Here is a 13,800-nt window from a genome sequence, read left to right as displayed (position 1 = left end):
TGTTTGACATACCTTTATATGACACGATGTTTTCAATAATATTTTCAGTTCTCAGTGAACGCTGGTTGTGTCGTTTACATCTTGCTCTGGTCATTTTGTCGCTCTTTGTACGTTCGTCCTGAAAGAAAGCCAACTTGCCCAGACTGCTGTCCTACTGCCAGCTAGGTGTTTTCTTTAACAGTGGACCGTACCGTATCATCCACAATCGTGTCTTTCTGCCACCAAACAGCCCATCTAGACACTCTTGTCGACAGGGCAGCACGTTTCTGTCTTTCACATCGGGTCCGACACGGACCGGTCGTAGCGAATGCAGGGCCTCAGTCGCTTCTCGCTACCCTGGGCCTCTTTCGGCACGTTGTCCTCGGACGACGTCCTGCTGGGAAGGCCAGAGACCTGCACGCTGGGCACCTCCAAGAGCGGCTCCATGAGCAGGTGCCTTCCCACCAGTGGTCGGTAGGTGGTGTCGTAGGCGCCGGAAATGCCCGATCCCGCGCTGTGAACCGACTGGGAGCTCGTGGTGCGGGACAAGTCCTGCGCACACCAACGGCAAAGAGTGAAGAATAGCAGCTAAAGCCCCTACAGTCACAGATTATGGCCATCTGTTCGTAATGACTACAAGTTTATATGTATATGTAAGGATGGGATATTATTCTCATGATTAATAAAAATCAGGTCCCTCGGTTAACGGCCTTTCTTCTCGCTCAGTGTATATATAATATATATATATATATATATATATATATATATATATATATACTGAATCAGTAGAAAGGGTGTTAACCGCGGGGCCTGATTTTTATTAAGCATATACTAAGAATTTATCCTTTATGTAATTAGTAAGCACAAGTAACTTCCCATTTGTTGTCCTTGGCGCCAGTCTTTGTTGACTTCTTCTGATATGATTATAATATATATATATATATATATATATATATATATATATATATATATATATATATATATATATATAGAGATAGCAACGATAATAAAGCGGGTTAATGGAGGGACCCGATTTTCATTAGGCATATCATAAGCAGCCCAAAAACATTGACACCAACGACAACATAGGGGAAGTTACTTGTACTTACTAAATCAATAAAGAAATGATAAATTAATGGAAATGAGTGGAAATAGTGGTTTTGTGAGTGGTGGCGCTGGCTAACACTTCCAGGGTTCTAGTAAAAAACACAAATACCCAAGAAAGTGGATGGGATTTTGGCGCCGCGGTAGCTCAATTGGTACAGCATCGCACGCGTAATGCGAACACGTGGAATCGTTCCCCACCTGCGGCAAGTTGTGTTTCACTTCCATTAATTTATTAATTGCTTTAATTCATTTACTAACTACAAGTAACTTCCGCTATGTTTTCCTTGGTGTCAGGGTTTGTTGGCTTCTCATGATAAATGCACTGATTGCCAATATTGAGCTCTTGTGGATGATGTGCTACATCAGGAACAGAACCGAAATAGTAGTTGCAAATATACGCGCTGCTTACTAGTGAGCTTAGGCCTCCGTGTAGGAAAATAATCACTGTCTCGCCCAAAAGGCGAGCCGTGGATATAGACAGCAAATTTTTAAACTACACGGGTACTCACAGCTTTAGTTGCTGCATAAATTGCAGTGAACATTGCCAGTGAACTTTGGTCACACTGCTTGTCAGTATCGTAGCCATCGGGTCTCGCTAATAATCTGTTAACTTTGAACACTCGAGTAGCCTGAAACCACGCGAAACTTAGGTCGGACTACACGTGCACTTGCCAGCGCCCGCTCACTCCTGGCCGCTTCTGGCTAGACCCCTTGGTAGACTTCGCATCGTATCGAGCGTCGCATTGCACAAAATACGCAATTTGTATGTGTCTACTCTCCGTCGGCCAAGCTGGTGCAGGACAAAGTTATTCCTCACCACGTAGCAACGTCGAAGTGGAGCCCATGAGCGTGAGCGCACACTCCAGCCCTGTCGCGCGTATAGTCAGCATGTAGCTGACTATACGTTGCATACTGTTGCATGTAGCTGCATCTGCAGCGTAGTGTAGATATCGCGGCCGTCCCGGAGGTGCCGTTCATTGAGCTCGCTGCGGCTAGCTGAAGACAACAGCGTGCTCTGATTCGAGTCTGCGGGTGACCTGATTCGAGGGCTAACGTCTGACCAAAAGGTCGTCTGCTTCCCGAGTTGCACACCCTCGAGGTGTGTCGCCATGATGGTAAAAGCCATTATCATGGTAACGTTCTACCATCATGGTAGAACGTTAGGAATCCGTCTAACGCGTGTCCGGAGTGCGGCGTCCGTCGTTAAGCCGATGTGTGCGCTGCTGACGTACTCGCCCGAGCGAACGACAGGATGAAGTTTGGTCGGCCCTCGGAAATCGCGTGATTGTCGTGGAGATAAGTGCGACAGGAAACGTGCTACTCATGTCAGTCGTTGCGAGGACATCACCGTGTAGCTTTCTAGTAAACTGTGGCACAGCAGAAAGATGAGACGCCCTGAACTCAACCGTAAACGCTGAGCGATAACCACCGAGTTTGTCGCGTCGTAGGTGCCAAAATCGCAAATGGCTGCGTCTGTGCGAGCATACAAAATCAAATTTGAACAGCGCGTTTAGTAGGCGGAGTGCTGTGAATCTCACCTCGCTGCACCGTAGCCTTCTAAGTACCGGGAGCACCGCGAGTTGGGATCAAAGACGATCTCTGATTGGCAAAAACGCTGCTTCTACTGAACGCATTGAAGTGCTTTTTGCTGCGAAGCATTTCTAAAATAGTCTATTTTACCGCCAGATACATTTTACGACTTCAAGAAAAGTCGTTCAGCATCCGTTTGGAAGCAAACCTAATGAAGACAACTGGGCTGATCAGTGGATTTTCGAAGCCTTTTACAAAATTAAGCTCGTGCAATGATACCAGAAGATAAAAAAAGAAACAAGTCATAACACTAACTTCGACTGGTGTTTGCTGATCACACAGCGCAAAGTTCATACATTGCAGACCTGCAATGGACAAACATCATAACTGAGGCACAGTTCTGAAATATACAAGGTGTCAGTCAAGGCATGCTGAATTTCACCAGCAAGACAGTGACATGATGTCTCCCTGGAGAATCCAATGCCATCTATATATATATATATAATATGTGTGTGTGTTGTGTTTGTTAGTTTGTTTGTTTGTGTGTGTGTCCTACAGTTTAGAATGCGCTCGTTTGATTGTTTTTTTTTTCACCAGTTGCCATGCTGCGACTTCAGCCGGTGCACTTACGTGTGGTCCCCCTCGAGCACGCTTCCTGATGTAGGCCACTAACGTGAAGATGAGTACAACCACCGTGATTCCAGCGGCGACGGTCACGGCCACTGCCAGGGTCTTCGACACTGCGGTAAAGGTACGTAGAGGCACGACTCTTTAGAGAGTCAAAATATGCAACACACCGCGGAATCTGCGTAACACCTACATTTATATAGTTCGCGAGAAAAAATAAAAATTGCATTTGAACTGTACTATTTCGTGTCAGAAAGGGCTGTAAAGACTGCAGAAGGAGCTGTAGCTGAGTGACCTGGTTACTTCCATCGTGAATAAAAGCCGCGAGAAATAGGCAATACGGAAGGTCTTGTTCCTCACCCCTTGGCATTTAGTCGTTCGCACTGCCCATTTTTTTAACGGGGCTTAAAGGAGCGAACAAGCCTAATAAAAAGGTCACCTAAGAGGAACTGATTAAAGGTGTCGTGATGTACAGACAGACTAGGGCATAGACCCTACAAATATTTCATTAAGGACAAGTTATGCAGGCCCATTTTGGACCTTCGTTACGAAGAAGACCTGCATATATCCAGGTATAACATGCCGTGTCGAAACCAATATGCAGAAAAAAATGGCGGATCCCACGCACTATGCGAATGAGTGTAATTGAAAATTCAAGCTTTGGATGCTGTTTGCTGTGATTGACGATAATTATCGGTGGTGTTGGCGGCGAATGTTTACTTTCTTCAGTGTTTCGTTCAATAAGCTAGTGGTGAGTTGATGTTAGACGTTACCTTGCGTGAACTACTGCGGTTTGTCTGTGTTGTCCAGAGAACACACCAGGAGAAGTGTTTCCTAGAGCCGTTCTTGTCCGTGATTATTCATAATCTTTGAGAGGGTTGAGCATTATGCAACACGTTTCGCTGAAAAGCGCAGACGCTCCTGTTCCGCGCAAGGCTTCTTCCGGGCCTGGGTTTCCTCGACACTGAATGCAGGTTTTGGAGCTATTTTGCTGGCGCATGCTTACGTGCTCCTTCTACATATGTGGCCAGCACGCTGTTGAGACGACAGCTCCAAGCGCTCTCTTCACGCTGTGGACGATTGCGATGTTTACGCTATCACACCCCAGCACGCTACTTCCACAGCCCAGCAGCTGCATTTCTGTCGCATAGGAAAGCAAGCACAGCACGTGCCACGCGTACAAACTGTGAAACGCTGCCGCGGCGGCGCCGGTCAGAATGCGTGGAGGCGAGCGCCATCTGGTGGTGTTGCAAGAAACCCAGCAGCGCGCGCGAGGAAACCTACAGCAGCAGCGCAGGGAAAGTCAGGAGAAGCGGGAACTAAAGATTCGCTTTAATAGGACATGCATACAACTAGTTGGCAAGCAAGGCATGTCAAACCGTCTGCATGCTTGAGCGTGCCTTCCCAACAATATCAAACCATTATAGGCTTGTTTAATATTAATGATATTTTCTTAGTGAAAGCTTAAGACTAGCTACTCCCTTGACCGAGCGGCACTTAATGACGATCTTGGACCGTGTTGAGGTCAATTACTCGAGTTTTATTGTTGTCTTTGTTGACCTAGTGAGTAATTTTCAATTCTGTGGCGGCGAGCCACTCGCCAAAGACAACTCACTGCAATTCTCGTCACTCAGGTCACCGCAGTTGTTCTCGTTGTTGCAAGTGAGTTCGCGCCAGATGCAGAATTTGTTGCCGCACTGGTATTCGCCCTTGTAGCAGCCGTCGAAGTGCAGGCCTGCATGCGTACAAGGGAACTAGGATCAGTACTTCATGAGCTAACATATCAATCATGAGCTGGTGCCATAAAATGGGTACTAATGACGTTGACTTTGATATTACCTATGGATATCTGCGAGTGTGATAAAATTGTACCTAGTACATTTCTACATTGCTAATTATTGTTATCAGCGCTAAAGTTGAAAGCGCCTAAATGTACCTATACTTGTATTTGCACTGGCGCTCCTTTAAAATTGCATCCTCTATCGCTACTCTCCGCTCTATTCCGCGCTGTGTGAACTTGTCTAAACGTGTCGCATATCAGTCAGGTAAACAGCAGTCTTTCCCCGAGACTTAAATACTTACTACGGCGTACCAAAATACTAAATAAATGAATTGTACTGTGTAGGAGACGAATAAAAATTGCGTCCGAACTTTACCTGACAACTGTTGTTGACCTCGTAGGAACAAATATGGTTGCGCTTTGCTTTACAGTGAGCAATCGGTCAGAAGACAGTTTCCCACCACATGCGGACTTCTTCAACATTACATCACGGACGTACGGCCAATTGCAAATGTGTGTCTGCGTTTTCAGCGTGAAAAAAATAGAAGAAATGCAGAAGGGTGAAAGATCCTCGTTCGAAAATACGTAGGGCCTGCATCAGCATCTGCATCATTGTTCGGTGCAACGAGTCGTTTGAAGCAGTCTGGGCGTGAGTTTGTGGCTCGTTGATCACTGTTCCGATAGGTTTAGTTTGTGATATGCAAATAACGGTAGATAGGGGTAATAGAATATCGCTAGGAGAAGCATTAGTTCCGGCAATGAACCCAACGTAGGCTCATGAGGATGATGATAATGATCATTTTGGTGTTATTCTCGACTGAGCATGCTAATGTTCTACAAGGCCTTTGAAAGCTACTACTGGACAGTATTGCACGGCTTATTTTCACTGATAGTGAACACTACTGAACGCTGGCCGTGATGCATTTACTTTTATCGAAGTATTAAAATTTCTAACGAGACCTAGGTACCACCCCAGGTGGGCAAAATCAATCCGGAGTCCCCAACAACGGCGTCCCTAGAGCCCATGTGTGCTTGGAGGCTGAAAACCTAATTAATCATCGAATAGCACGTATCAGGATCAAAAGAAGCGAATACGATTGCTAGCCACGTAGTATACAAGGCCCTGCACTAACCCCTATTAACGCCTTCGCGCCGGGCACCTCTGCCAGGCTGTCGCGAAGCTGGCGTTTGTACTGGAAACGCTTGTTATGGAAACGCTTTCGAACTCTCTTCACCGCCTCGTGCAAAATTTTAAATCGTCCCTGAGAAGCCATCCTCCTACTACAGTCTCGTGTACCTGCATCCCTGTATAGCCCAACTTTCAGTTGTATTCCGACAGCACGTTATTGCCCAACAGATCACCGGTTTCCCGTGTGACGCAGTGACGCACACTGTAAAATTTACGCAAGAGCCCCCGGGTTTGTCTGTCTTAACATGTCCATTCACGATGAAGGTGCGTGGCGGGAGCGCTCTTACAGCACTTAAAGCTTGTCTTGTCAATAAAGAACTAGTTGCACGTAATCGATTACTGAGTGAGTGAGTGAGTGAGTGAGTGAGTGAGTGAGTGAGTGAGTGAGTGAGTGAGTGAGTGAGTGAGTGAGTGAGTGAGTGAGTGAGTGAGTGAGTGAGTGAGTGAGTGAGTGAGTGAGTGAGTGAGTGAGTGAGTGAGTGAGTGAGTGAGTGAGTGAGTGAGTGAGTGAGTGAGTGAGTGAGTGAGTGAGTGAGTGAGTGAGTGAGTGAGTGAGTGAGTGAGTGAGTGAGTGAGTGAGTGAGTGAGTGAGTGAGTGAGTGAGTGAGTGAGTGAGTGAAAACGTCACCTGGCTAGGGCCCACTCGGGGACCATCAGATGAAACCTGACGACCCTCTCGCGGGCCTTCTGGACTGCCAGGATTTGAGAAGTCTGGTCCTGGGCCCTAATAAGCTTCATCATTTCCTCTTGGGGGAAAAAAGTAATTGAATTACACTGAGCGTTACTGAGCAAAAATTGTGATCAATTAGTTACAAATCTATCAAGATAACGTAATTGATTACAAGTCATTGATTACGGGTAATTCGTTACGTAGAAGTCTGGAAGCATTGGAAGGTTTCTTTTTTTGCCCACGAGAACGGTTCTGCTGTGAAAAAAAACCTGTTCGAAATTAGTGACGTCACCATGATCTACCGCCGTTGTATATGCGCAATTTTCTCCGCTAGTAATGAATGTTTCTCCACTGGAAAAATTAAAAATATTGTCATGAAAAACTAGCTTCATCAGTTTAAACTGATTTAGAGTTCGCCTTCACTCTCCCTATAAGGTCAGTTAGAAAGGCAGAACACTTACTACAAAAAATAGGTTAAAACGTGACCCCTATGTAGTGTCAGTGGGGGTACTCAAGAAAGGTTGGTCTTCGTTTTCTCCAGTAACAATAAAATATTTTCTCTACGTTTGCTACGTTAGCTTCATGTACTCCTTTTTTATATCTTCTGAAGCGACTCAGCAGTAGAGTGCAACTCCGTAGCTGAGATATAAGCGCACTCGCCGGCATAATGCGACCACCGACTCGCTTCGCACCGCGCCGCAGCGATAGGTCTCGGAGGACTCACTTACTCTGCCGGTACGACGTGAGCACGATCTCGAAGGCCTTGCGCTCGTAGTTCCAGTCGTGGCGCGAGGTGACCAGCTGGACCAGCAGCTGCGGCGCGGTCACCCAGTGGGCCTCCTTGCCACGCGGGTCGTCCACGTTGCGGCAGAAGCGCTGCGCGTCCCGGCGGTCCGCCCACAACTGCACTGGACGCAAGGCCCCGAAGCGGCCCCTTATGTGCGCAATGGTTGCCACCGAGGCACAAGGGCAGAGTGCGAGAGTGACGGAAGTTTACAATGCAGTCATATAGGCGGCGGTAAGATTAGATTAAATTAGACAGACAGACAGACAGACGGATAGACGGATAGACGGATAGATAGATAGATAGATAGATAGATAGATAGATAGATAGATAGATAGATAGATAGATAGATAGATAGATAGATAGACAGACAGACAGACAGACAGACAGACAGACAGACAGACAGACAGACAGACAGACAGACAGACAGACAGACAGACAGACAGACAGACAGACAGACAGACAGACAGACAGACAGACAGACAGACAGACAGACAGACAGACAGACAGACAGACAGACAGACAGACAGACAGACAGACAGACAGACAGACAGACAGACAGACAGACAGACAGACAGACAGACAGACAGACAGACAGACAGACAGACAGACAGACAGACAGACAGACAGACAGACAGACAGACAGACAGACAGACAGACAGACAGACAGACAGACAGACAGACAGACAGACAGACAGACAGACAGACAGACAGACAGACAGACAGACAGACAGACAGACAGACAGACAGACAGACAGACAGACAGACAGACAGACAGACAGACAGACAGACAGACAGACAGACAGACAGATAGACAGATAGATAGATAGATAGATAGATAGATAGATAGATAGATAGATAGATAGATAGATAGATAGATAGATAGATAGATAGATAGATAGATAGATAGATAGATAGATTAATTACCTGGGAGGCGCTCTTTACAAAGGATGAAAAAATCAAGATAATTAACCAAGACACACTATCCGTTTCTATTGACGGGGAAGCTATTGTGGTCCCTTTGTCCTAAAAGGACTTAGTACTTATCGCTGGTAATGGAACTCCTCTTGCTACTAAGCAATGCTCCGCATGTCGGAAGACTCACTCCAGCATTGATCCAATTTTTCCGCAGAACTGCGCGCGATATTGTTCTAGTTTTTGAAGCAATGTATTTCTTCCCTGTGGCGCTCTTTGGCCATACCTGGCGCTTGCGCCACTAAACAACGCGCATTAATTCATTCATTTCCACCCTGCCTTGTTACACCTCATCGAAGCTTCCCATATTCCCCGAACGTAGAATTATACGCAGCGGTGGCTCAGTGGCAATAATTTTCTGCCGCTGAGCAGGAGCTCACGGGCTCGAATCCCAGTGGCAGAAACGCTCTTCTATGCAGGCTTAGGTGAACGTTGAGGAATCACAGGTAGGCCTAAATTAATCCGTAGTTTTTCACTAGGGCGTCCCTCGTACACTACGGTTGAACTGTTACGTTAAACCGCATCAATCAATCGACCGATCGCTCGATCGAAGGAGAGGTGTACGCGAATACCTCCAGGTAGGAAAGACAAGTCATGGGCAAGTCCAGGAACGAGATGCTGTACAGCAGGCTCCGGTCCACCCTCGTGGTCACGTTCACCGTGCAGTTGAAGCCATGGTCGATGTGGTGCTTGGTGGCACGAAGCACCACCGCCGACTCGAGGCCTGCCACTCCCACCGTGATGGCAGCCGTATGCGACGACCCGCATAGGTCATCCATGTAGTCTGCGTCACGGATTATGCGAGCCACGTTACCTTTGCAAGCGATGGTATTTCTCCGACTGCTCTACCCTCCTTTGGTAGTGTCTATGTCACCTCGATTGCAACGGCCGTGTAAGAACAGCTAATGAAATGCAGCCCCTATGAAGAAACAAACATGGACTCGCGGTATGGCAAGAAGCACCTATGGTCGGCGTCACGTCTACTGTTGAGAACAGGGACGGAGTACGTGCGACAGTAGACAACACCTCCTAGATAGCACAATACGTGTGCAATCCAATCTATGACGTAATGCTTCCTGGCCCGACTGTCATAGAATCTTCTGGGGATGTTCCCGAGCAAACGGCGGTGATTTTGACTTGATGGCTTTTGTCACGCCGGGCTTGTCCATAGAAATCACAGGCCTAACAGCATGGTGTCATAAGTAGAGTGCACAGGCCTTGAGCGATCTAGCTTGTGTTGCAGTAACGCGGAAGAGCATTGTCACCGTTGTGCTATGGCGATATCGACGTGCATGCGCGGTTGGCGTGTGGAAACTTAGAAGGCCCCCAGAGATGCTCAGTTCAGTACGTTTGGCTGCAAAAGCGTCGAAGCCAAACGCACACGCCTTTACCCTCCAATCATTTCGCTACAATGGAAGTTGAATAAAGAATGTATGCTGTGCGAATGAAGGCTCTCGCACAACTTGGATAATCATCGTAGATGGGTTCTGCCGGATTCCTTTTTATCAAGTAAACAGATTTGCTGAAGAAGATTCTTGTATCACATATTACATTGCAGTGTCAATTCAGAGTAACAACTGATTTATCGATTGAAAGATTACTTTATTCATTAATTGATACTCAAAAATCTGGTAATATTGCAGCAACCATTTAGTTAGGCCCACTAACTTATACGTCGTCTCATAGAAAATTAATTATTCCTGTAGTTCCGACAACACGGAAACAAATCTACAGAACACGACATTACACAGAAGGTGCGAATCTTTGCAGACAGTCATGGGCTTGCTCTTCATTGATGACGTCATAGGCGGGTGAGTTGCGCAAAATTTCAGTATGCAGTGTCAGAGATTATCAGGCTACACGCGCTTGCAACAGCTCGCACTCTCTTCCTGTTGATGTGCTCCCTTCGTTTTCTGACATTCACTCACTAATATCAAGTGATAGAGGTGCCTTACAGTGGCGAAGCGAGTACAACTAATTTCAATCAAGCCCTTCCACAACACTGTATTTACTTTATTCAAGAACGTCGTCTTTGATAATGGTCATTACCACTGCCACTGATTCAGATGAACAACTGAGAATTCGTGGAACGCGTGCTTGAATCGGTGTTAGTTATTTCGTTTACGAATGCCAGAAATAAGCTGCAAGCGGTGCTGAAGTAAACAGTCCCTCCAGTGTGCAGCGTAAACTGGCTTGCTTTGGGCACTTCATTTTTAAAGCGAAGCTGTATTTGCCTCTTCTCTCACGACTTTCCGGGCGCTACTCCGATGGTCTTGTTGCGCGTGCCGCTGGGTTCCTTGCAACAACACCAGATGGCACTCGCCTCCGCGCATCTCAGCCGGCACCGTCGCGGCAGCGTTTTACAGTCTGTGCATACAGCACCTGCTCGTCTTGCTTTCCTAAACCACAATATTGCAGGTGCTGGGCTGTGGAGGACTCGTGCTGGGCTGGTGATGGTGTAAGCATTACAATCGTCCATAGCCTGAAGTAAGTGCTTGGAGCTGGCGTCCCAACAGTGGGCTGGCCACGTATGTAGAAGGAGCACGTAAGCATGTGCCATCAAAATGACTCCAAAGCATGCACTCTGGGTCGAGGTCAGCCAAGCCCGAAAGAAGCGTGGCGCGGAACGGGAGCGTCTGCGTTATGCTGCGAAGCGTGGTGCATACCACGGTTGTAGATGTACATTGTATACATGCACTTATAATATTTAATTCAAATACCATAATTCAATTAAAGTTTAAGACTTCTGCCACGATTCGATGTGCTATGTGGGGTGATGATAATGCTCTACCCTCTCTGACATTATGAACAATGACGCACTACAAAGCCTCTAGCAAGCACGTCTCCCTCTGTGTTCTGTGAACTGTGTAGACAAGTAGCAGTCGTGCACGCAAGGTAACGTTTAACGTCAACTCACCACTGTCGCTTTGGACTAAACGCCAAATAAATTACTCATTCGCCGCCAACACCAACGCAAATTATTGTCAATCAAAGCAAACACCATACAAAACTTCGCTCAGTTCGATTCCCACAGGGCGTGGGCTCCGCCACTTTTGTTTTCTGCGTATTGGTTTCCACATGGCGTGTTATACCTAGATAGATGGGTGCAAGCCTTCTTCGTAAAGTATCTCCGTAACGGGCCTGCCCAATTTTTTTTTATTTGTTTATCCTATCACCTATTATTCCCTTTACGCTTTTCCCCAGCACAGGGTAGCAAGCCGATAAACTTACACTGGCTAACCTTCCTGTCTTTCCTCCCTTTCTCTCTCTCTCTCTCTCTCTCTCTCTCTCTCTCTCTCTCTCTCTCTCGGCACACCACAAACAAACGCAAACAAACTTGGTTCAACTACCGCAGTACTCTGAAACTACCGCAGTACTCTGACACTGCGTGCCGTTTATTTCTCCTTTACAATGACGTGGGCAAGAGCACTGTATCTCCCATATTTCAGTGCCATCAGCACATTTCTCGTATTTTTTTATCGCTCCTTTGACATACTCAAACACGTGCCGCACGCTGCTCGGTAAACAGCGAGAACCGAATGACGTAAAGAGCTGAGGCCTCATTCGAGGGAAAACGGCACTGCGGAATGGTGCGAGGGACGGGTTTGGGGTGAAGGCGTGCATTTGCTTACGAAGGAGAATCTGTGCCACTGCGGTAACTGCTGTGGCCTGTGACTTGTGAGACGTATACGGTTTTTTTTTTTTTTTCACTGGCCATCTCAGGAGAGCGACCTAGTTAGCTTACACCTCGCATTATAAATAATAAGACACGTATTTGCACCTACTCAGCCGTATTGATTTCTTATTCAGTTTTTTTCAGCCTAACGTACAAATGTTCAGCAATATCCCCTTAGAGCTGAAATCAGACATTCCTTTAAACACTGTTGGTTTTCTTTTCCGTCCCTGCCACCATTAACAAAGTTGCCTAAGATGTCGGTGTAGATGAAAAAAGGCTTCTTATTTTTGTTCATTCCCTCATTTTTGGCGTCAGGTAGTGGCATAGCTTGTTTATAACCAGCATGACTGAATATATAAGCACTAATAGAGGCTGTCCGAATCTAAATTCGTGAAAATAATTCAACAGAAGTACGTTAAAGAGTAAACGTGAATTAGTAAAGGACTCAGAAAAAAAAAAGACTGCTATAGCACTATTGTTGATCATTTGTACAGAGTGGATATGCATCTTAGAAGAAAAAATAACTACCATGCCTTAAGTGTTCCATGCTATGCACGCGGCAATCCGAAAGTAATGAAACAAACTTGAACTGAGAGCTCGGAGAACAAACGATAGATTTCGAAGTTTAATTCGTCCGTACGACGATAAGTATAAGCAGCTCCATTTCGACGTATCAAAGCTTTAGTCTTACTAGTTTTCTATGGCAACAATTTGTAATGAATATGTCAGTCTTGAAACGGATCGAAACAGTATGCCACGCCCAAGCCATTCCTCTCTTGACAGCCAAGATCGAACGCCGTAAGGTGTCCGGAAAAACACTCAACCAAACCGGAAGCCGAAATCGCGGAGACCTGTCAACTTGCCACGATTACGCGCGCGCGTGTTGGCATTAGCGCACGCGGTCAAAAAAACTAGGTAAACAGCGCGACCAACAGTCCCTCAATACGAAACGACAGAAACTGCGTAGTTATACTCACAGACTGTTGACTTTGTAGGTCGGTCCGCCTTTACTGCGCTAAGTAAAAACGTTGCTAGCAGAAGCATGGGGAAGCAGCGCCAGCGGCAACAGACGACGGCGCAACAAGAGGATGGCGCCATCTTCTTTTTTATCGTCTGCTTATGTGCCCTTATGCCTTCTGGACAGCGTCAGACAGCACTCCCGGCAAACGACGCCGTACTATCTTGCCCTCGAACTCGGTGGAGGCCCCCTTCCCCCTCCGCCCCCCCCCCTCTCTTCGCGATAACGCAGATGACGGTAACTCCCCTTCACGCAATCACGTAGACCCTCTCTCTCCACTATGCGTGGCATTGCCTGGTTGAAAAATGCTTACCTCTTTGATATGAAGTACCGTCGCCGAGAGAGGCGAATGTGTGGCGTACCGCTTGGAAAGGGACGCCGTCTTGCGTCTTGTGTTTCTTGTGTCATTCGCGGCCCCTGTCGAGAGCTACTGAAAGAAAGGATATTGTTCGGGGACGGTAGAAC

General features: G+C 46.8%; 1 protein-coding gene across 2 annotated transcripts; it reads right to left on the bottom strand.

Annotated features, from left to right (window-relative positions):
* Nucleotides 1-13,482, bottom strand: LOC126544667 (uncharacterized). Of its 2 annotated transcripts, none has more exons than XM_050192115.3 (6): nucleotides 13,295-13,482; nucleotides 9,214-9,425; nucleotides 7,611-7,790; nucleotides 4,859-4,978; nucleotides 3,247-3,356; nucleotides 1-531 (listed from the first exon to the last, which is right to left on the bottom strand). In XM_050192115.3, the coding sequence occupies exons 2-6, from the start codon at nucleotides 9,407-9,409 to the stop codon at nucleotides 274-276; spliced, it is 864 nt and encodes a 287-aa protein (XP_050048072.1). In that variant the 5' UTR covers nucleotides 9,410-9,425; nucleotides 13,295-13,482; the 3' UTR covers nucleotides 1-273. The 2 variants fall into 2 exon arrangements, with proteins under 2 accessions (XP_050048072.1, XP_050048070.1); XM_050192113.3 differs by having other exon boundaries at nucleotides 7,611-7,785.
* Nucleotides 13,483-13,800: the final 318 nt, after the last annotated feature.

This window comes from Dermacentor andersoni, chromosome 10 (genome assembly GCF_023375885.2).
Source record: "Dermacentor andersoni chromosome 10, qqDerAnde1_hic_scaffold, whole genome shotgun sequence".
Lineage (NCBI taxonomy): Eukaryota > Metazoa > Arthropoda > Arachnida > Ixodida > Ixodidae > Dermacentor > Dermacentor andersoni.
Note: the sequence above shows the minus strand (reverse complement) of the source record. Positions and strands in the feature narration are given on the sequence as shown.